General features: G+C 63.9%; 2 protein-coding genes across 3 annotated transcripts; both read left to right on the top strand.

The window, feature by feature from the left end:
• The first annotated feature begins 2,040 nt into the window (after nt 1-2,040).
• On the top strand, nt 2,041-6,008 carry IL10RA (interleukin 10 receptor subunit alpha). The gene is made up of 7 exons (XM_082777836.1): nt 2,041-2,149; nt 2,924-3,044; nt 3,153-3,331; nt 3,550-3,716; nt 4,099-4,249; nt 4,400-4,524; nt 4,641-6,008. The coding sequence occupies exons 1-7, from the start codon at nt 2,083-2,085 to the stop codon at nt 5,622-5,624; spliced, it is 1,794 nt and encodes a 597-aa protein (XP_082633962.1). The 5' UTR covers nt 2,041-2,082; the 3' UTR covers nt 5,625-6,008.
• An 11,215-nt stretch (nt 6,009-17,223) lies between these two features.
• TMPRSS4 (transmembrane serine protease 4) lies at nt 17,224-20,921 on the top strand. 2 transcript variants are annotated; one of them, XM_082777793.1, is made up of 11 exons: nt 17,224-17,333; nt 17,436-17,588; nt 17,694-17,823; nt 18,065-18,166; nt 18,266-18,306; nt 18,782-18,941; nt 19,169-19,335; nt 19,609-19,704; nt 19,817-19,956; nt 20,195-20,344; nt 20,577-20,921. In XM_082777793.1, exons 1-11 carry the CDS (start codon nt 17,264-17,266, stop codon nt 20,586-20,588), a joined length of 1,221 nt encoding a protein of 406 aa, XP_082633919.1. In that variant the 5' UTR covers nt 17,224-17,263; the 3' UTR covers nt 20,589-20,921. The 2 variants fall into 2 exon arrangements, with proteins under 2 accessions (XP_082633919.1, XP_082633920.1); XM_082777794.1 differs by lacking the exon at nt 20,195-20,344.
• The last annotated feature ends 1,652 nt before the right edge of the window (nt 20,922-22,573 follow it).

The raw sequence follows: 22,573 nt of genomic DNA, 5'->3' as shown, positions 1-22,573 counted from the left end.
GCACAGGACCAGTCCTGCAGAGGTGGGCTCGGTGCTCACAGCCCCCGTGGAGCGGTGCTGAGGGTGCGAGCAGTGGAGCTGGGCAGGAGCAGGGCACCTGCAGCTCCCAGTCCCTGCCAGGAACCTCGCTGCCTCTCCCGGCAGGTTCTGGAGAAAGCCCTGCAGTGCGGCTCTGACTCAGGTGATTTCCAGGTTATTAAAAACACTGCTAATTCTACGCAAAGCTTAGTCAATTATTTTGAAGATAAAAAGGAAACTCAGCAGCGTTCTCGGGCGCTGGTTAGACCCACAAACTCAAAACCTCTCCGCCCCTCACTGAAAATGGGGGCTGCTCTTTTCTGTTCACGCTCTGGTTTCATCGCAGCTCTGGTGGTCAGCAGCCCCCGGGGCGAGCGCAGAGCTCAGCTGTGGTTTTCTCAAGGTGCCTTGAGCCGGGGAGGGGCTGAGCAGCCCCAGCACAGCGTGCTGCTGCAGGACAGGATGCCTGGGATGTCACAGAGCATTCGGCAGGGGAGAGGAAAGCAGCAGCAGGATGAGCATCCCCAGCAGCATCCCCCTGCGTCCTGCCGCGGCTCCTGGCAGCGCTGAGCACCGGGGCTCTGCTGCTCACCGTGTCAGAGCGAGCCTCCAGCAGGGCTGTCACTTCTCCTCAGCCTGTTTCATTTTCCCCTAAACCATCAACCATTTCTCCTCTCAGCCCCGGCCCCACTGCCTCTTTTCCACCAGGCTCCCTCCTTCCTCATTTTTTGGTCCCGCTGCTTTTGTTTTTCATTCCTTCGCATGAAACATAAGCTGTGGCTTGCGTGGGCCGGGCCGCACTTCATCTCGGGACTTCGAAATTCTGTCTCAGCCAGATTTGACTCAGGAGCGGGTTGTGGGGTCACAGGGCATCAGCTGCTCTCCAGAACAGAACAAAGCCGAGCTGGGTGAAGAGAGAGAGAGCAGAGCAGCGCCTGGCCGGGCTGTGTGCTCCTTGAAGCCCTTGGGCTTCGCAGGAAGGATGAGTCAGGGCCAGGCTGTGCTCAGAGGCAGGGCAGAAAGCAGAGGGCTCCTGCTCAGGAGTTTCAGACGGCTCCGAGGAGCCAGCCCCCTGTGCCTGCAGGGGAGCCACAGCTCTGCACCTTGCCGTGGTGGCCGCGGTGCTCTCAGTTTCTCTTGCTCTGTTTCTCTCTGTCCTTTCCACTTATCCCCCAGCGGGAAATTCCTCTCCACAAGGCAGAGCACTCCCAGCAGGAGGGCCCCTGGGTTCACGCAGGCCCCAGGACAGCCCTCAGGCTCCTGTACTGCCTGCCAGGAGGCAAAGCAGAGGGCTTGTGGCCAAGCAGCCGGCTCAGCTCCTGACCCCCGAGGGTCACCAGCCGGCAGGACACGGCCTCGGGGCCCTGCAGTGTCACGGGTGGATGGGGCCGTGGCTGACAGCTGATGGGGCCCCGAGGACAGTTCAAGGGCCTCAAAGCTGGCCGTGCCCTGGCCACCACACGTAGGCGTTTCCAGGACACACAGTGGCCACGGGGCTGTCCCCCAGCCCCAGAAGTGGGCAAAACGAAGCAGGAGGGCAGGGGCTGAGCCCAGGGGAAGGGAAAGTGAGGGCCATCTCCTGGGGACAGCAGCTCTGAGCTGGGACCTGGCTGGCTTCGGCTGCTGTGGGGCCAGGACTTGGAACAGGGGACCCCACAGGGCTGCTACTGCGCTTGGTAAGGTCCCTGGGCACGATGCCTGCCCTCTGGGTTCTGCTTTGCAGCTCTAATTTAGTACCAAGGAGGCAGAGACAGACACATGATGCACTCCTGTTCTCCCTTTCTTGGTGCTGTGCTGCTTTCTTCGGAAAAGCCCTGTGAGCCCTGCTCCTCGGGGCTGGGGGCAGGAAATGCCCAGCCTGGGCTGCAGGCTCGCGGTGCCTGAGTGGGTGGACAGTGAAGAAAAGTGGAAGTCGCTGCACTCTGACTTTCCTCCCACTGCGCTAACGCCTCCGAGACGTCACTGAGCCAGCCTCTGGGGGAAAAACAAGCGCTCGCAGCCTGCCGGAGCAGAGCTCAGCACCCCGCTCACCAGCACAGCACCCGCAGAGGATGCGGAGCCGGCATGGCCCCCTGCGCCACCGCAGCACTGGCCCTGTGCGTGGCCCTGCTCCTCGCCTGGCCGACACACGGTGAGTTCCCAAAAAACCCCGAGCCCCACGCTCCCGGGGGCCGCTCCGTGCCCCCCGCCCCGAGCCCGTGGCAATGGGGACTGAGACGTGGCAAGGCACGGGGGTGGGTGGCGGGGGGAGATGCTGCGATAGGGACCTGCGGAGCAGGTGTGATTTCGGGAGGTCAGCGCCCACAGCCTCCTTCCACCCAGGGACCCTGCTTGGCCCTCGCCTTTTCTTTTCCTGATTTATGAGCCTGAAGCCTTCATTAGTGCTCCAGCAGCAGCCTCACTGATTACTGCCACCCGTTCAGCCGCGGGGCTGTTAACGTGCGCTCTGCGGGCGCCTGGCTGTTTGCTGGCAGACGGCGGCTGCTGAGGAAGCGAGCAGAGAGAGGGTGACAGATGTTATCGAGCGGTGTTTTGCTGCCAGGTGACAATACTGAAATTCAGGCAGGAGGTGTGAAAAAGTCTATTTTTCTTTCCAGGCAGTAGATGAGCAAAACAGGAAGGCTGAATCCAAACAGAGAGCGTGCTGGCAGGCAGCGGTCAGGGGGCTCCTCTCTGGGGCGAGGAAAGCCCCGAGGTGCTCTCGGCTGCAGGAGGGGAAGAGAAAGAGGGGGGATGAGCAAATGCTGAAGTGTGGGACAGAAATGGGCAAACCCCTGCCTGGGCCTGAGCCTGCAGCATTTCGGGGGGTGGGTGGACACCCAGGGTCGAGGTCCAGGCGAACTGCAGAGGTGGCCCCAGCTGGGAGCCCTCGGGGCAGCCTCGCCTGATGCCATCGGTCCCGCAGGTGAGATGCTGTCGAAACCCACGGCCGTACGCTATGACACGGAAGTGGCACATCACCTGCTGCGGTGGGAGCCGGGACACGACGCCCCCAGCAATGTCAGCTACGAAGTGGAGCACAGAGTGTGAGTACGGTGACCTGGGACATAGGGGTTGTCTGCCCGGGATCAGTACCAGCGGCAGTAGCCACCACCACACAGCACCACGCTCACCCCAGGCGCTTCTCCCGGCAGCTATGGCACCAATTTCTCCTGGATGGCCATCCCAAACTGCATGAGGATCCAGGAGCTCAGCTGTGACCTCACATACTACACCCTGGACCCCGAGCGGCGCTATTTCTCACGGGTGCGAGCCGTGTCCGGGAACCGCACGTCCCCGTGGCAGAGGAGCAGCTCTTTCTCCCCGAGGGAAGGTAGGTGGAGGGCACGGGGCCAGCCCGCTTTGGGAGAGATGAGAGCATGGGGGCAATGTCCTTGTGGCTTCCTGCAGGGCAGCTGGTCCGTGGGGTGGGTTGGGATGGGGCAAAGCTCAGGATGGGTGGCAGCACAGCAGCACCAGGCTGTGCAGGAGCTCCGAGAGCAGCAGACAGGAGACAACCCTGACCCGCTCTTTAAAATCCCTCATCTCCAGCCAGCCTGCGTCTGTCAGGCCAGAGCCTCTCCGTGCTGGGCAACAGCATCCACATGCAGCTGCAGATGTTGTTCAGGGTGGGGAACCACACCGTTCGCTACGAGGACATACAGAAGCACGCGAGGCGCTACAAGGTGTACGTCAGGAGGACGCAGGACAACCTCACGGTGAGATGAGTTGCTGCTCCCCTGCGGTCCTCAGCCTGCAGGCGAGCGTGGGGACCCTCCCTCCCATGCGGTGCAGCTCAAGTTGGAAGACTTTTAAAAGTTTGATTTATTTTGTAAAGTACAGTCCTCCATAAATTTCAATATTGAGCCAGAAATTATAGCCACGTTTTACCATAGATATATGTAAACGTGTATAGATGTGTTTTACCTCGGAATGTTTTACCGTAGTGGGTCCTCCGGCTCTCGTGGGGGTTTGGGGTCTAGCTGCTATCAGCAGCTTTGCTGAGGGACCTTGCCCAGGGGATGGAGGAGGAGGGAGGAGAGCCCCAGCCCCAGCCCTGCCATGGGAGCTCTTGGGTACCAGCCCTCTCTCTCGTTTCAGTACGAATTTCTGGAGACCACCTCGGAGTTCCACATCCCCGACCTCGTCTGGGACACCGAGTACTGCGTCAGCGTGGAGCCCGATGTGGCCAGCCGGGCCATCCGCGCCGTGCGCACCCCTGAGCAGTGCGTCACCATCGGCAAGAGACACAGTACGTGGGGGAGCAGGGGACGGGGTGCCTCGCGGGACACTGAGCCCCCTCAGCCCCCAGCCCCGGGGAAGGCGTCTGTGCCCACCGCAGGGCGATGTGAGCCGCAGACGCCGTGGTTCCCACCTCACCGAGGCACGGCTTCTCTTGCAGGGCGCGCAGAGCTCGTTTTGAACATCCTCAGCACCATCCTGATCATCCTCTTCCTTTCGTGCTTCCTGGGGGCTGTGCTGGCCTGCATGTACATAAGGAAATCTGTGAGGCCGCCGTCCGTCCTGGTAAGGCAGCCGGGCACGCAGGCACCCTTTGTGGCTGGAGCAGGGGTGCTGGCTTGGGCAGTGGTTGGGAGCGGGGACAAAGTGAGGCTCACTCCCCTCTTTTCTCTCCCTCGCAGAAGAATTTCATAAAGCAGAGCTCGCTCTGGGTGGAGCAGGAGTCCTTGTCCTCGGGGATCACGGACGCAGACCCCGTCCAGCAGCTGTTCCTGTGCCACAAGGAGCCCCAGCAGCCCGGCACCCCCAGCAGCACCGGCACAGCCCAGCCACCCCTGGACACGGGCAGCGAGCTGCTGGCATGGCCCGAGGGCTGGACACAGCTCCTGGGGCTGGCGGGGAGCAGGGACTGCAGCTGCACCAGCACTGACAGCGGCATCTGCCTGCACACCTCCTCGTCCTCCTCGTCCTCTTCTTCCTCCTCCTCCTCCTCTTCCTCCTCCAAGCTGAGCCACTCCGAGGGCTGGGGCTACAAGCAGCAGCTGCCCGTGGGCAATGACAGCGGCGTGGGCCTGGAGAGCAGCCTCCAACACCCCGCCAGCAGCCTCGTGGATGCTGGGCACGGAGGCGAGCCCAGCCTTGGCCCCGCTGCGGGGCAGGACAGCCCACAAGAGGTGGAGTTTCGTGGGTACCTGCAGCAGTCCAAGGGCACGGTGGAGCCAAGGCAGGAGCAGAGCGATGGGGTGCCCCCCTCAGGATGTGCAGGATCCCCGTGGGGCCCGGCTGGCACCGACGTTGTGCTGGACGTGGACTGCTCCGAGCTGGCTGTGGCCAAAGGGTACCTGAAGCAGTCCTCTCCCCAGCCTCCCCGCAGCCACGCACTGGACCTTGCTGCCCCGGGGACATCTCAGGAGCCCCCTGCCTGGGACTGCTGCAGCCAGCTGGGGCCCCAAGCCCCCTCTCTGCTGAGCTATGGGGCTCCAGTTATTTCCCCGGCCTCCAAAGCCAGCCCTGAACTCCTGAAGATCCCCTTCGACCCGAGCATCTTCAACACTGACCTCCTGGGGACGCTGGTCACCTCCAGCCTCGGCACCAACGACTGGCTCACGCTGCAGATCGACCCCCTGAGCGTGCTCGACGGGGGCAGCAAGGACAGCCGCCTTTGAGCCGTGCCACCAGCCCCGGCCCATCTACCTCCTCCACCACTGCCCCTCGGGAGCAGCCACTCCGATAAGCTACTGCTGACCCCTGAATGTCGACGCCCCGGCACGGACTCCCCCGGGACTGCCACTTCTGCTCCTCCTGGGGCTGCTTCCCAGCAAGGAGCAGCCCCCGTGCGCCCTCCCAGCCAGCCCCAGGTGACACTAAGGGGACACGGGGACAGGCTGTGCTGCAAGGGCTCCATCCGTCCCTCCGGCGGCTGCAGGACGCGTGCTGCTGTCACCTGAGCCCAGCCAGGGCGGCCCCGCGCAGCTCTGTGCTCACTGTCCGGCCACTTCTCGTACAGATGTTATTTATTCTATTTAAGTTGTAAATAGAGAAGGGAAGAAGTGTTGGTTATTTGCTCCATTCGTCGTTTGTCCCCTTCCAAGGCTTTCTGCCTTCAGGTGGCATCCTCCCCCAGCGGACAAGGGCAGCGTGTTTCGCCTTGCACAGGGAAGTGTTTGCACACCAGAACTAGGCAAAGGCGAGCAAAGCCAGCCCAGCTGGAGCTTCACACCCCTCTGAGGACCAGGGCAGCTTTCCCAAAGGAGCGTGTTGCCCTGGAAGCTGCAGCAAAACAGGGCCCTGAGCACCTTGTGGTGCTTTTACAGGGGGCGTGGTGCAGGGGAGAGGCAGGAGAAGGCAGGACCACCTCCAAGGTAGGGCAGAGCAAGCCTAGAATTTGGGTGTGTGTGGGAACAGCTTCTCTGTGAGAGTGGAAACAAGTGCGAAATGGGGGGACTTACCGCAGGCTACCTTCACCTACTGCCAGGTCACCGGAAAGTTTTTCCAAAGACACCTCGTTTCCCAGAAAGCTCAGTGCGGGATAGTCCCTCGTGGCGATGTAAACCCAGCTCGGAGTACTTTTTCCAGGTGAAAACCTGACTCACCGCAGTTCGAACATTGCTGATGCCCTGCTGCTCCCTTCTGTGCCTGGTGCTCATCGCCCCTGTCTGAGATGCGCCCCTGCTGCCTGGGCAGCTCTGCCACCCACTGCAGGGGACCAGATGCCGCCACCCCCCCTGCCCCCTCATCCACTCCTCCTCCCATTTCCACGTTATTTTCCTTGAGGTATTTTGGGGGTTGGGGTTTTTGCTTTTTTTCTTTCCTTTCTTTTTTTTTTTTCTTCTTCAACTTCCTCTGAAAAACGTAGTCATCAGAACCCGGCGTGACTTTTTTTACACTCCTGACGTCAAGCCCTGTGGCCGGATCCAGGGCTGCGCCGGGTGCTGCCGGTTCCTGCTCGCCGTGAGAGGCTCCAGCTGGCAGCACCCAGGGGCCGAGGGACGCAGCAATCCCCCCCCTGGTGAGCAGCTGGGGCTCTCCTTTCAGTGAGACGGATGAGCTTGCCAGAAACCCACACACCCCGGCTTTGGTCGCTGAGAGCACGTTGGTCCCGCTGAGTGTGAAAGCTCCGGGCACTCACATTTTCCTTGCTGAAGTCACAGCCCGACACGCAGAGGATGTTCTTCTCCGAATCCCTCTGCAGGAGGTTTTTTCCTCCCTCCCCTGCTCCATGCAGCGTGTGGCGCAGCACCTCGGCCCGGGGGTGGGGGCTGCACCTGAGAAAGCACCTTTCCTCCCCACGCAAACATTTCCAGAGCGTTCGCAATAGCGTGGCACAAAGCCACCGGCACTTCACGGGAGCAAACCCTGCGAGGAGCAGCCTGGGGGAGGAGAAGAAAGGGGAAAGGCTGAGGGGTCTGCCCAGGACGTGTCCATCCGTCCCACCGCCTGCTGCCCATGGCACAAGCAGCAAGAGACTGGGATCCGTGCCCCAGGACAGAGGGGAGGCACGGCCATCTCGTGCGGCCCCGTTCCTGGTGCTGTGCTGAGCCGTGCCCTGCTCAGGTCTCACCCAGGGAAGGGGAGAGCTGAGCTGCCCCCAGGCTCCCACAGCCACCCCTCGGCCCCTCCAGGCCACTTTCTTCCCACCCATGACCTCATCCCCTGTGGTTTTGGTCCCCTTACCCCCTCTCATGCCAGGGTGCAGGCTGGGGCTCCCCGCCCAGCTCTCGCTGGTTTCCCTACGTGCAGCCACACGGTCCCTGGAGTTTCTCTACTCTCCTTGTCCTTCCAAGAAAATGATTCATAAAAAAAAACATTCAGAAACGCCTCCCATGAGGGTTGCAGAGCATGTTGGCACAGGGTGCTGTGCTGGGCACCCCCTGGGAACCCAGCTGGATGTGTGCCCACACAACGGGGGCTACGAGGACATGGGCACGCAGCGCACACACGGTGGGACAGGAGCAATGTGTCTTGGCCTCTTCTTACCGAGATGCCACCAGGCCATGGGCACTGATCCCCATCCCACAGTGGGCTCACAGTGTGCCAGGCACGGCCCAGAGCTGTCCCACACAGCCCCGGGGACCTGTCCTGCTGTGCCCGAGCTCCCCTGGTGCCAGGCTGCTGCTCCCCATGTGAGCCACACCAGAAAGCCACAAGGCAACCCACAGGGGCTTTCTGACGTGTTCGCTCACAGGGTCAGTGCAGATGGCAGAAATTTCCACATTGGCTCAGATATTTGGCTGAGGGAAACGCGAAGCAGTCTCATTTCCTTGTGCGTTTTCCCCTATTGCACAAAGCCAGCCCTTTCTGCGGCACCGGGCTCTGCAGTTCCTCGCCCTTCTGCAGCCCTGCTCCACCTGGGACGTCTGAGCCACGGGGACCGTGGGGACAATTTCCTTCTCTTTGGGTGCTCGGGGTGAAGCAGAGCCCTGTTTTCTCCACTTCAAGCAAGGGGAGGCCGAGCCCGTGCCCCGACCCCAGGAGAGCAGCTGGCACCTTTCAGCTCTCCCCATGGCCGGGGAGGGGACCGCAGCTGCGGGGAGCAGATGAAGAAGCTCTGTAGAACAGAAACTGCTCTGTTCCAATTTTGGTAGAAATCCAGCATATCTGGGGGCAGTTTTTTGAAGAACTGAGAACAGAGGAACTCCCCCACGGCTGCTTTTGGTTGCTCTTTCTGTGGTCGCTGGCAGTGGGGATGAGACAGCGGGGGGGAAGCAGCCAGGGCCGCGCTGGCATGGGGAGCACACGTGCTGCAGCCCCGGACCCCTTTGCCCCCGGCCACGAGCCCGTTCAAAGTCCCACAGGGTACAGGGACAGCATTGCAGGGCTGTCCCAGCCAGGGGTGGCACAATGAGAGCCCAAAGCACCCAGCTGCACCCTGTGGGCACCCTGCTGATCCCAAAAGCTGTGGGAGGGGGCAGCCAGGGAACCCCCCCTTGCCCTGCAGCAGCACGGGGAGCTCGCCGCACAGGCAGCAGAGCGCTGCAGCACGGGCCAAAGCCTGCAAGGAGAGAAATAAAACCAGAGCTCAGGGAAAACCCCTGATGCCCCACAGGCTCAGGGAGGACTTTCGGAGGAAAAACCTTGGGACTATCCCAGGGAAAGCCACAGCTGGGACTACAAGAGGGGAAGGAGGCAGTGGGGCGCAGCGTTTCTCACCCAGCACCCAAACACCGCTGGCCGCACAGCCCCGTGCACGCTGTGGGTGGGCTCTGCAGGGCAGCCACGACACTGCAGGGGGGTCACAAGTGGCTGGGGACACGCGTGGGGAGCGGGGCCGTGCCCTACCTGCTCGCCAGCCTCAGAGCCTCTGCTCTTGGAAGCGCACGTAGCCGCCCCCCGCCTCGCTCAGCAAGCCGCTGATGCTGAACGGTGGTGCCAGCTCCACCGCCACCGACCTCAGCCCGCTGCAGGGAAGGGAGAGGCATCAGGGGGCTGCCGGAGCCTCCTCGGGCAGCTGGAGGGTCCCCAGGGCATCATCATCCCGGGGAGGCACTGCCAAGCCCATATCCCACTCGGTGGGTTAGGGTGAGCATTGCAGCTCCGTGCAGAGGACACCCCGTGAGCCCCGGGTCCCCGGGGCTGTGCCCCACGTGGCCTCACTTACCGGCTGTGGTAGAGGTTGAAGACGAAGTCAGGCCCTGGGGAGGAGGGAAGGAGAAGCTGTCAGAGAGCCCTGCGGTGCTCAGCCACGTGGCTGGGCACTCGCCTTCACCTGGTGCTGCGGTGCAGGGCAGGGACAGGACAAGCAGCAGCACCAGGACATCTCCAAATCCCTCCTTGGCCTCTGCATCCCCCAGCCTTGCCCCAGAGCCACCCCACGTGTGGATTTTGGGGACTGACAAGACGTGCTCCCATCCCCAGGCCCTGCAGCCCCTTTCCTTGTACTCACGGCGCCAGCACCAGCCCTGCTGGTAGCAGCGGACGAAGGCGTAGCCAAACAGCACCAGGATCAGCAGGGCCAGCCCCAGGCCCAGGATGAGCCCGAGCACACTGATGGGCTCCTGCCCTGCAAACCAGAGGGAGAGGGGGCTCTGCAAACGCCTGCGGGAGGCTGGGGGTTACGAACATCACCTGGGGAAAACGGGGCAGCCGTGGGGCTGTGCCATCCATCCCCGAGGCTCAGGGGCTCCCTGAGGCTCTCAAACCTTGGACACGGAGACACGGAGCAGCTGGCTTCCCCCAGAGCCCCGTGCGGTGACCCTGCTCCTACCACCACATCCTCTGCTGCCCCGAGCTGGGAAGGGAGCCCAGGGGGGAGTGTGGGTGACCAGACAGGATGGAGAGGCCGTAAGCAGGAGCCCACGCTCCCCGGCAGCACGTCTGCTCCTGTTCCGGCCCCGCCAGGACCTCACCGAGCCCCTGAGTGCATTTTGGCCCCAAAACCCTGCGTTATGGGGCCGGCACCGTGGCGCATCCCCACCCCGCTCCCACCCTCGCTGCTCTGGCGTGAAGCCCTTGTCCGGGGGGCTCGGCCCCGCACTTCTGCCCTGGTTTTGGGCACAAAGGAGGCGCTGCCGGGGGGCGCAGGGCTGCTCCCCCCCAGCACCGTGCCGGTTCCCGGCCGCGCAGCTCCCCCCAGAGGACGCGGCTGTCCCCGCGGGCAGGGGCCGCGAACATCCCCGGGGGGATGCTGCCCACCCCAGCTCCCCGGGGGGGTGTCCCGGCCCCTGCTCCCCCAAATCCCTGCCCAAGTGCCCTCACGGAGCCTTCCTCGCTGTCCCAGCGGGCTCCGGATGAGCGCGGTCCCACGGGCACTCCAGCGTCCCCACACCTCTGGGGGTCAGGCAGGGGGGTTTGGGTTGGGAGAAACCTAAGAGCATCGTGTTCCACCCCCTGCCATGGGCAGGGACCCCTCCCAGCAGCCCAGGCTGCCCCCAAACCCCTCCAGAACAATTCCAGGGATGGGGCACCCACAGCTCCTCCGGGCAGCCTGTGCCAGCGCCTCCCCACCCGCAGAGTAAAGAATCCCTTCCTAGAATCTAAATACAGTAAAGAATCCCTTCCTAATACCTAAATCTACCCCCTTGCAGCATAAAACCACCCCCCTTGCCCTATTACCCCACTCCCCAATTAAGAGACCCTCCCCATTTTTCCTGTGGGTCCCCTCAGATATTGGAAGGTCGCGGTACAGAAGGTGCTCGCTGCCCGGTCCCACCATTACCGAGTGCAGGCACAGCTCTGGAGGCTGCTCTGGCTGCCGTGCCCAGGGGGGGACAGCAGGATTTGGCCACCTCCCTGGCATGGGGACAGCCCCGCGGTGCTGCTCACCGAGGGGGGGCTCGGGGCAGGTGCCCTGCACGGGGACAGGGCGCTGCGCCTCGCGGCATCAGGAGTGAGCCAGCGGAAAGGGATGAGCTAAGAGCAGCTAAATTTAGGCAGATGCCGGTGGGGTGAGAACATTTCCCCTGTGGTCACGGTGTTTACACAGCGAGCGACGTCCCAGCTTCACCTGATGGGATGCGGCAGCCGCGGGGAGCAGCAGCGCATCGTGCCGCCAGCCCTTGGGGCGCGCAGCGGTCGAGCAGGACCAGCCTGCCCTGTCCTCCTGCTGCAGCGTCCCGGCGGGCTGCAGGACACGTGGCAGCCCCTGGATGTCCTCCTGCTGCTGGGCCGGGGGCGAGCCAGGAGCCCCGGGACCCCAGCAGGGCTCTGAGGGCAGGGAGTCTGCTCCTGGAGTGACTCAGCGGGAGCTGCGGGGCAGGATGAGAGTGGTGCAATCGGCTCCCTGAATCAGCCGGCTGCCGAAACTGCCCTCTCCCCACGCCTGCTGCTGGTGGGAGGACGAGGGCGTGCTCCGTGCCCGGCTCCGTGCCCAGCCTCTGCCCTCTGCCCGGGAGGTGCTCCCTGCCCTGACCTCCGTGCACCCAGCAGTGGCAGCACCGCACCACGGCACAGCCAGGGGAACAGCCAGACCTCAAGACCCCGACCCCAAGGAGAGCAGAGGGCAGGGGAACGTCCCCAAGCCCCTGCTCGTGCTGTAAAACATCTCCACCTCCTCTCAGCATGGGGAGAAAAGTGCCGTCTGCTTACCTGCCTCGGGGTCCATCCCCCGGTGCCCGACAGAGCTGCTGGAGGCTGCCTGTGCTGGGAGCTGCTGCAGCAGAGCCTGGCGCGTCCTGCCTGTCCCCTCCTGGCCCGGTGACACGGCCACCTCACCGCTCCTCGCCCGCCGGCTCGACTGGTTCCCAGGGGAGAAAGCAGAGCAGCCCTGGCAGGCAGCGCCCTCGCGCCAGGGACGAGGCTTTTTGCCTGTGCCCCCGCCCGGCCTCGTCTCCCTGTGGGGCTGGGGGCGATTTGTGCCCACGCAGGCAGCTCTGTGCTCCTGCTGAGGACAGGATCGGGGCCCTGCTGTCACCGCGGGGAGCCCGAGGGACAGGGATCCCCCCCCAGCAGCATCCCCTTTGGCACCAGGACTATGAGGTGATTCCTGGGCAGGATGGGGAGGCATTGGGGACGAGGTGCTGCAGACCCAAGGCCTCAGCAGCACCCAAGGAGCCCCGCAGAGCCTTGGGCCAGCCCTGCCTGGCCCCTGCCTGACCCCAGACGTTGCCTGTGTCACCCCGAGGCTCGCAGGGAAGAGGCCAGGTGAGAACGGCTGGGGCTGGGAAGCAGCCGTGCTCCAGGAAGCAAAGCCCTGCAGGCGCTCGGGGCTGTGACATAACATCTGCAAACCTCAGCTCCTTCCTCAAAGCCTTCGCCTAACCTCAGAAGAGGAAGAGCCGCTCCCTGCGCTGCCACCTCCTGCCCCACGGCTGCTCTGGGGCAGGGGGACGGCGCTGGGCACCGGGATGCTCTTGGGGTCTCCCCCACGCTGCAAGGGGGTCTCCATGGGGCTGCAGCTCTGCACTTGGGGCTGAGCCTCTGCCCCATCCCTGCTGGCCTGGCAGCACCCACCTCTTGGGCTGCTTGGGCTTCTAAGTCACAGTTTGGTCCCTGAAAATGGGCAGTGGCCCAGGGTGGGCCGGAGAGCTCACTCCACCCTGCTGCCCCCTGAAACCCCCCAGCCACTCTCTGCCTCCACCAGCCCAGCCAGGGCATGCCGTGGCACAGACGTGAGCTCTGCCCCGATTCCCACCACCGTGCACAGCCCCAAAACCAGCCCACAAGCCCTCAGCTCCCACCCCAGCACCACACACCCCCTGCCAGTTGCTGCTGCCCCCACCGACCCCACACGGACCACGCAGCCAGGGATGAGGCTGCAGCCTGCCCATGTCCCCCCACACCCTAAGGGGGCCAGATCCTCCCCAGAGAGCACGGGAGCAGCACCCCTTACCTGCAGGAGGATGCCGGGATCCCTGCTCAGGCGAACAGTCCCCAGGGCAGGCAGGGTCCGTGCTGCACCGGGGGCCTGGCACGGGGAGGGGACACGTCCCGGGGCCAGGAGCTGCAGGGACGTGATGCTCCGCAGCCCTCCCGCTGGCACAGTGCTCGCAGCTGGCAGCAGCTCTCCGGCTGTTGGGAAAGCTCGGTTACAAAAGGAGAAGGCAATCAGCTGCTCGGCAAGCCCTGCACACCCACCGCTTCCAGCAGGAGCCTGCACCAGGCCAGGCTTTCTAGCCAGGAGCGGGGCCAGAGAGCGAGCTGCAGCCTCCCTGACCCCAGCCCTCTCCCTGCACCAGCCTGAGCCCCCAAACCTGCTGCCTGCCCTGCCTGGCAGCCAGCTGCTCTTCTTCCCAGAGCACCGATTCCTGGACATGCCCAGCCCACACCCACGAGACTTTCACAGCTCCACAAGCTGCCCGAGCACCCAAAAAAACTCTCTCCTGAAACAGGGCTGGGGGCTGCAACCCCTCTGCCCACCCCTGCCAACACCAGCGAGTTCATCCAGCCCCAGGCAGCAATGGGGGGATGCCCACCCAAGGACATCCTTCTCCACGGGGCAGGGATTTTGGAGAGGCCACCAGCAACCTCTGCAGCATCCAGCTCACTGGGGTCCTGCAGCCAGCCTGGGGCAGCAGCAGCAGCACCCATGGGGCCAGAGCCTGCCCCCACCCATGGGTCACCTCCCCAGCACCTCTCGCTTTGCTCCCCGTGTCGCTGGTGCTGCAGGCACACGCAGACTGAGTGACCTTAGAGGCAGGGGCATGCGGCGGCCCGGTAACCTCGCGCATCGCCTCGCCTCCTTTCCTCCTCCACCTACAACAATCTGTATTTAAAACAGCCCAGCACAATGCGGAAGAGCTGGACAAAGAGCGGGGAGGCTGTGGTTCCTCTCATCATCGGGAGAGGGGCACGAAAAAATCCTGCTCTGTCGGTCGGCTCACTCAATAACTTATTTTGTGACAGTGGCCCCACGGGTGAGTCACCGCGCAGCGGTCGATCCTCCGGAGATTAGCAGAGGTGATGGTGCTGCTGATAGACCGGTGTTATATTACAATACAAATCATAATTCCTGTTTCACAACTCCCCTTGTGGGTTTTAAGGAGTGCTCGGGCGGTTCTGCCCCAGTGTCAGCACCGCGCCGGCACGGGGTGCTGGGAGCACCCCCGGCCCCGGCTCCCTGGGCACTGGGGCACCCGCGGCCTCCCCGTGCCCAGGGTTTCTGCTGGGTTTCTGTGCACAGAAGACCCCCCGGGAGCTGGATGGACATGGTGAGTGCCTGGCGGCCTGCTCCCCCTCCTCTGCCCCTCTCCGAGCCCCCAGTTCCATCCCCTGGGTACGGGCAGCCGGTGCCACCACCGCCTGCAGCCCAGCTGGTGGGGGGGGCCTCATGCTGGCACCCACCTCACAGGGGTAAAAAGGCAGCCCCGGCCCAGAGCTGCTGCCGCCCGGGCAGGGCAGGGCTTTACCTGCAGCAGCAGCACCCTGCCGTGGGGGTAGAGGCGTCCCCAGGACGTTTCCCTTGGCCCTGTCCCCGAGCAGGGGGCAGGCAGGGCAGGCACCGCGCACCCCGGAGCGCCTGGCCCCACAGAGGGCTGGTCCCCAGGCAGCTCCATGGAGGGTGCCCCCGCTCGCCTCGCAGGGCAGGGGACGTGCAGAGAGCTGCTTTCCGCAGAGCTTTCTTGTTTTTCCTCAAGCACAGCCCCAGCCTGGCACGCAGCCCCTCCCCGGGAGGGAAAAGCCTCCCTTGACGGAGCAGCCGTGCGTGGCCCGGCCTGTGGCACCTCGAAACCCTCCAGTGGTGACACAGCGGGACGAGGAGCTCAGTCCCTGCGCGGGACCAACACCCGCACCCAGCCGTGGTTAAATCCCCTGCAGCCGTGGGGTTACCAGGCTCAGAGGGACCCAGGGACCCGTCCTGGAGCTGATTTGGGGCAGGAGCATCCCCCCTGCGCTTGCTCAGGAGCACAGAACTCATCGAGGTCCCCACGGCTCCTGGGCTGGTGTTTGTGCTCGCCCAGCCGAGGGGTCACAGCTGGATTCGTGTTCTGCCAGACAATGGGCAGGGGAGCACAATGAGCTATGGCAGCAGTGGGTTCCCAAGGCAGTTAGGTGCTTACACCCCCTGCAGGAGCTGGCTTGGCTCTTGCTTCGAATGAAACCGGTGCAGCTCGTGCTTTTAGGTGGCTTTGGGATTACGTGGGTGCTCTTGGAGAGGTCCACTTTGTAGTGAGGATACTCTTGGACTGAAATACAAACCAAATCCCCACTGGACAATGCTCACTGCAAACAGCAGCACCTCCACGTCGCCCCTTCCACCTGGTTCTGCCCCACGCCCCCCGCTGCCCCTCGGCCGAGGCCCTGGGACCGTTCCAGCAGGAACCGTTAGCATCCCATTATCTGGGCCATCCCCAGCCCGGGGTGACACAGGAGGCCAGCATCAGGAAGGACCAGCCCTGCACGCCCTCAGCCGGCTCCACTGGAGGCTGGAGGTGGCGTTGGGAGCCAGCCGGGCCGGCGTTGCAAAACTCCCCGGGGTGCTGCAGGCACCGTGCGTGCCCATAAGGAGCCGGCTCGAGGGAATTTGTCCAGGGGACCCAGGCTGCAGAGGGCTCAGACACAGCCCCACAGCCCCACCAGCAGAGGCAGGATCCATCCCTGTCCTGCACAGGACACGTCTCCTTCCCAAGCACTGGAGCAGCCCAAAGCAGCAGCCCGAGCGGTGCAGTGGGGCCACGATGGGGAGGAAACCATTGGTGTGTTAACCCGGGGCCGGGGCACGGCTCCTTCCCTGCATCTCCAGCCGTCCTGAACTGCTCTTCACAGCCCGGATCCGTGGGATTATTGCAGTGATTTTGTCTCCTTTACCTCCCTTCACTCTGGGTCCAGGCCCTGCAAAAAATCTCAAGGCTTACCTGTGGGGTCCAGAAGCAGCAGCTAAAGAAGGGGTCTCACTCTGGGCTGGATGAGCATTAAATGGGGCACAGGAGAGCTGCACCCCGCTGAGTCTGAAGGCAGGAGCCTGCTCACAAAATGCACACCATCAGGAAGCAACAGCGAGCTGCACGGCACAAACACGGGCGGGAGGAACACGCAGGGTCCGCCTGAAACCCACCCAGCGGGGCTCCGAGCGCAGCCCAGCACCACACCGGGCAAGGTGCCTGCGGGAGCACCCCTCCTGCAGCCGGGCATCCCCCAACGGGAGCTGGCACGGACAGAGCCGGGAGGGAACCGAGCAGGATCAGTGCCCGGCTGTGTTTGCCGTGTCTCCTAGCAGCAGCACGGCCCCCCCAGAGCCCTCGTTCCCTGTGGCAGCTCTGCCAGCCCTGTGTGAGCACAGCCGTGCTCGCTGGAGCACAATGGGGCTGTGCCGCTGGGTTTCTGTCCCCAAACTGGGCCGGCCGAGGAACAAAACCCCTCTGTGACATGTCTGGGTGGCACAGCCCAGCAGGCACCTGCAGTTTGAGTCAGGGCTTCTTGGTGCATCAGGAAGCGGTGCTTTCATCAAACCTGGAGTTTTAAAGCCTGCGTTGCGTTAGGACAGTAAATCTGTGACCGAGCAGCTGGGACCTGGAGCTGTGCTGGTGACAGCCGGGGAATGGCCCCGCTGCTCACCCCAGGTGGTGCTGCTGTGGGACACGGCGTCCTCCCAACACCACCTCCGACCCCAGCAGGTCTCTCAGGCATCCTCAGCTGCAGGCTGGGGCAGTTTCCCTGCTAATCCTGCCCACGGGCCTCGAGTGAGCCAAAAAAGCTGGTCCCTGGGCTGCCCGGGCAGAGCTGGGTCTTGGTGCTCTCTGGCCATTCCACCTCACCAACTGCTTTTCCTCTCTGCTTTGCAGGACCCAGCCTCCGAGCGGCTGAACGGCGGCGGAGGTAATGCCCACGGGGCCCGGGGTGCTGGGAGGGGGGCAGGCAGGGCAGGACCACCCTCCTCTGCGTTGCAGGTCCCAGCACCAGACCCAAAACCTGCTCGGTGCGGCGGTCCTGCATGCGTGTCGGCATCCCCGTGCTGGTGGTCGTGCTGAGCCTCGCCTGCCTGGCTGGGATCGGGCTCCTGGGTGCGCCCCTGCTCCCCTCTCCCTCCTCCTGGCTCGGCCGGGGGCGGCTCTGCCACCGTCCTGCTGAGCCAGCTCGGTGCTGAGCTCCCCGTCTGCCCCCAGTCAAGGCTTACCTGGAGTACCACTACTTCTTCTGCAAGCAGCCCCTGAGGCTGCTGCCCCTGGCGAGGGTCTGCGACGGGGAGGCAGACTGCCTGCACGGCGAGGACGAGGCCAGCTGTCCCCAGCACGTCCCCGAGGGGCCGCAGGCTGGTGGTGAGCCCCGGGCACCTTATAAAACCCCTGCCTGCAGCTGCTGCAGCGAGCCCCTGCCTCCCCAAATCCCCCCCTGACAAAGGATGACCGTGTGCCTCCCTGCAGCCCGCGTCTCCAGGGACAGATCCATCCTGCAGGTGCTCAACAGGAACACGGGAGCCTGGTCCTGTGTCTGCTACGACCACTTCAACCTGGCCCTGGCCAAGGCAGCGTGCGAGCAAATGGGCTACAGCAGGTGGGGGGCTGCCGTCGCCGCACCCCTCACCTTCCCTCCCTGTATTTGGGACCTGCCTGTGAAGCCTCCACCCCTTTAGGACTTCATACCCCCACCTTTGGCTCAATCCAAGCCACAAACCAGGTTCCCAGGCTGCCAGGGGAGCCCCAGCCCCAGCCCCAGCCCTTTCCCAACACCCCCACAAGGAGCCGGGGCCGTGCACCCCCGTGCCATGCTCTGACCCTCGCCCCCTCTCTTCCAGCACCCCAAGCTTCCGAGCAGTGGATGCGGGCGCAGGGCAGCCCCTGCCTCCCCGCGAGCTGGTGCTGAGCGGCGGCAGCCTGCAGGTGCCCGAGCCGGGCAGGTGAGCACCCGCTGGGGCTGTGCCACCCATGGGAGCCTGCCCGGCGCCAAGCCGGAGCCGCTCCTGCTCCGAACCCAGCCCTTTTCCTCCCTCTTCCAGGAAATGTCTCTCCGGATCGGTTGTTTCACTCGTTTGTTCCAGTAAGTACGGGGACCTGGCTGCGCCCTGCGGGTGTGCAAAGCCTCTTGCTGTTCCCGGCACAGCCCCTTGTGCCTCGAGAGCTGGGCTTGGCCCTCGTCCCGGCCCTTCCCTGCACAAGAAAACTCAGATTTAAGTGGTGCTAAGCTGGCAGAAAAAATTGAGACACCTAGGAGGGGCTCAACCGGCTGCCCAGATGGGTTTACTTTTGGTGATGAATTACCCCGAGGAAACAAAGCCAGCTGGTGGCTCAGAGGAGGGAAGGCTGGGATGAGCGGTGCAAACAGAGAACAAAACGGGGGGGTGCCAAGTGTCCCAGCACGGGGTGGCACGGGCAGCATCACGAGGCGCAATGTGCCCAGGCAGAACCTCAGTGGGTGCTCCGTGGGTGGAGGAGAGCAGAGCACGGGCTGCTTTGCTCCCCCCTGCCGGAGCTAACATCTCGCTTTGCCCCTGCTCCGCGCCACCCGGCCAAAGGCTGCGGCGAGAGCGCGAGGACGCCGCGCGTGCTGGGCGGGAGGCCAGCGGCCATCGAGTGGTGGCCGTGGCAGGTGAGCCTGCAGTACAGGACGGAGCACATCTGCGGGGGCAGCATCATCGAGCCCGGCTGGATCCTCACCGCGGCGCACTGCTTCAAGTGAGTCAGCTGCTGCTCATGGCACCGCGCCGTGCCGGGGCTCGGTCAGCTCCCCGGGGGCAGGTTCCTCTCTCTGGTGGGAGGTTGAGGCCACGCGTTGATTAAATGTTCCCTAATTAATGGGCCTGCGCAGGGCTTTGTGCCCCCTGGTCCATCACAGCTGGGTGATGCTGAGGGTGCAGGCACGGAGGGGAAAGGCAGGAGGGTTAACACGTGTCCGTGCCCAGGAACAACCCCGTCATTCCCAACTGGCGAGTGAAGGCCGGCTCCGACCTCCTCTCGGGCTCCGTCACCCTGGCTGTGGAGAAGGTCTTCCTGGCCGAGGTGACGCCGCCGTCCCCCAAGGACAACGACATCGCCCTGGTGAAGCTGCAGTCCCCCCTGCAGGTCTCAGGTGAGACATGGTGCACATCGCCCTGAGGGGCTGGGTGAGGAGAGCGAGGCTGAAGGTGGCCAAGGCAGCGAGCGGTGGTGCAGGGAGCACCTCGCCTTAGCACCTAAATGCCTCTCAGCACCTCTCACCCGGCTGTGCAAGCACCTGGGGTCCTGGGCTTCCCATGCACAGGGTGTGGGGGGATCGAGGCATGAACTGCCCGCGCTGTGCTGGCTGCATGGGGTGCAGCCAGGCTGGGCAGGGGCACCTCACCCAACGCCTCCTGCCTTGCAGACAGGATCAAGCCCATCTGCCTGCCCTACTTCGACGAGGAGCTGGTGCCAGGCACGTCCCTGTGGGTGACAGGCTGGGGCTACACGAAGGAGCACGGTGAGCAGGATGGCATCAAGGGATGCACCCCGGGAGGAGGGCAGAGCCCCCCAGCAGCGCCCTTCCTCCCTGCTCCTGGCTCTCCTGAGTGGCCGCGCTGCGTTTTGTGCAGGGAAACTGTCGGAGACCCTGCAGCAGGCGGAGGTGAAGCTGGTCGACACCACGAGCTGCAACCTGGCTGCGTACCACGGGGAGGTGACGGAGAAGATGCTGTGCGCTGGCGTGCCGCAGGGTGGGGTGGACACCTGCCAGGTGAGGGGTGGCACCGAGCAGCTTCGGGGGCCTGCTTCCCAAAGAAGGGGCTGGTTCCTCCCCATCTGTTGATAAACCAGCCCCAGGGGTGAGCCGCAAGGATCTGGGGGGATGTTGACAGCACTGGGTTTACCCACTTCTTTCCCAACCCTGGGAACTGAGCTCTGGGTGGGCAGAGCTCTGCGTCCCCGACCGTGCCAGGGCTTCCTGGCCCTGCTCAGGTGCTTGTCCTTCCCAGGGGGACAGCGGCGGGCCCCTGATGTACCTGGGCAGGCACTGGCAGGTGGTGGGCATCGTCAGCTGGGGCCAGGGCTGCGGCACCCCCAGCACGCCCGGCGTCTACACCAGTGTCCGAGCCTACCTCAACTGGATCTACGCTGTCCGCAGGGTCAGTGCCCCACAGCCAGCACCCCGGGAGCGACGTCTGTGGCTCTTGGCGCATGTCTCAGGGTGGCCACGGGCTCCTCGGTGGCTCTGCAGGAAGGGGAAGTGAGGTGGTGGGACACGGGGGGTGCCGGGGCACGAGGGGTGCTGGGGTTGTTGGGAGCCCAACCAGCACCTTAAGGATGTGACTAAGCTGCCCTCTGCAATTCCTTCTCTCCTTCTCTCTCTGCTTCCAGTCAGAGCTCTGAGACCTGCCGGGACAGGTCCCCCCCAGCCTCCCTCCCCGTCCCTGTGCTCTTGGCTGCCTCGGCTCCAGCAGCAGCTGGGACCAAGCTCAGTGCCGGAGCCACGCGGTGCCTCCCGAGCCCTCCCTGGCTCCGTGGCCGAGGACACCAGGGGCCGGCCAAGGAGGCAAAGGGCAGCTCGGAGCAGCGGCCGCCGATACCAAGAAGGAATCCGAGCGGCTCAAGCTCCCTCCCAGAGAGAGGTTAACTTATTGCCCTGTGCTGAGCCTGCACTGTCGGGTTCGACGCTGCTGTTTGCTCGTTATTGTTTTACAGAGAGAGCTGATGGTTGCGCTATCCCCATTAAAGGAAAGGATTTGTGTTTGTTTTTTTTTTCCACGCAGCCTCGGAAGGCTTTGTCCCACGTGCTCTCAGGACCATTTTTGTGCCCCCTGCTGGGAAGCAGCAGCCCCCAGCCCAGGACCAGCAGCCACCCAGCTGCCGCTGCCCAGCCCCACCACCACCCGCAGCAGGCGCAGGCGGAGAGGTTCCCGGTCAACTCAAACTTTATTTCACTCAAGGCAAAGCTAACTAACCCCCTACGGTGCAAAATGCCTCAGAAGTCATCGCAGAGTGTGTGGTACACGCCCTGCGTGGATTTGCAGGGATCCCTACATGTGTTATATATGCTTACACACGGATGTGGCCGTCGCAGCTCACCCCCTGGCCGTGCCTTTGCCCTGGCACAGCCCCCGTGGCTGCGGGGAGCCCCAGCAGAGCTGGCACGAGCCCCTTTGGCCCCCCCAAGCCCAGCACCCCGCACACATACGTGCATGGATGGAGCTGCATTTCCCAAACTGGTGATGCTGGCGCCGTCCACCAAGCCAGGGGAGTGATCCATGCAGAGCCCGCGCTACGCGGCGCTGCGGCCAGGCCCCGTCTCAAAAAAGGCTGACGGGTTAGGACAGCTAAAAACAGTTCTTTAAAAAAAAAAAAAATCCCTTCCTGCCCTCGCCATCCTCTCCCCTTTCTGCGAGGGTGGGCTGGGGGCTCAGGGGGGCTGCGGGGAGGTCTCAGGCTTCCTCCCAAGCTCTCATGCGTGACCAGGGCACCCCACAGCCCTCGGCAGCAGCCTGCCCTTCGCCCTGGGGTCTCGGAGCACGTGGCAAAGCAGCACGGGGAGCCTCGCACCCCCCGGGAGGTAAATGGGGCTTGCTGCGCCCATTTCACAGATGGGAAGACTGAAGAACAGCAACCAGTGGATCGCCTGGGGGTCTCGAGGAGCAGGGGGGGACTGGGAGCCTGTGCCCAGCTCCTATTGAACCAGCAGCCGAGGAAACCTGCCCCAGGCTGCTGTCCCTACGTGTCCCTGTGTGTCAGGGATGCCCTGCGGCTATCTTAGGTAGGGCAGCCCCCAGCTGTCCTCCTCTGCTCTGCCCCCAAATCCTCGCACTGCTCCCCTCGTGCTGCAGGGAAAGGGCTGGGAACAGCCCCATGCTGCCCCGGCGGATGGAGGGGAAACTGGCAGGGAACAAATCGCGCCCTAAAGGCCAACCTGAACTGCATCTGTAGGGTTAACTCGTCCCCTCGGTGTTCCATGCCTGCAGCCCTTGGGATGAAGGCTGGTTTGTGTTACACTTCTCCTTTCCTCAAGAGCCCAGGGAGGCTTTTTGGGGTCCCCTGCATGGGGCCAGCACGACGACAGGCACCCAGCCCCCTAACGCTGCTGCTCCAGGCACCCCCCATGAGGACCCCCAGCTCCCTGAGCACCTCTCAGCTGTCAGCCAAGGAAGCCCCGCAGTGAGCCCTGCTCTTATCCCCTTTTACAGATGGGGAAACTGAGGCACAGCGAGGCCCCAGGGTCATCCTGCCGGCCCATGGCATGACCAGGAGCTCCACTGCCAGGGCCTGACCGTGCCACAGTTTTCCTCCAGGAGAGGGAAATGCAGCCAGCCCTTTTCCCAGGGGAACCTGATATAAAAATATCCGCCTAATGAGTCAAGCCTCGG

The sequence above is a fragment of the Aythya marila genome (genome assembly GCF_965140915.1).
Source record: "Aythya marila genome assembly, chromosome: 23".
Lineage (NCBI taxonomy): Eukaryota > Metazoa > Chordata > Aves > Anseriformes > Anatidae > Aythya > Aythya marila.
This window is presented reverse-complemented; position numbering and strand designations above follow the sequence as displayed.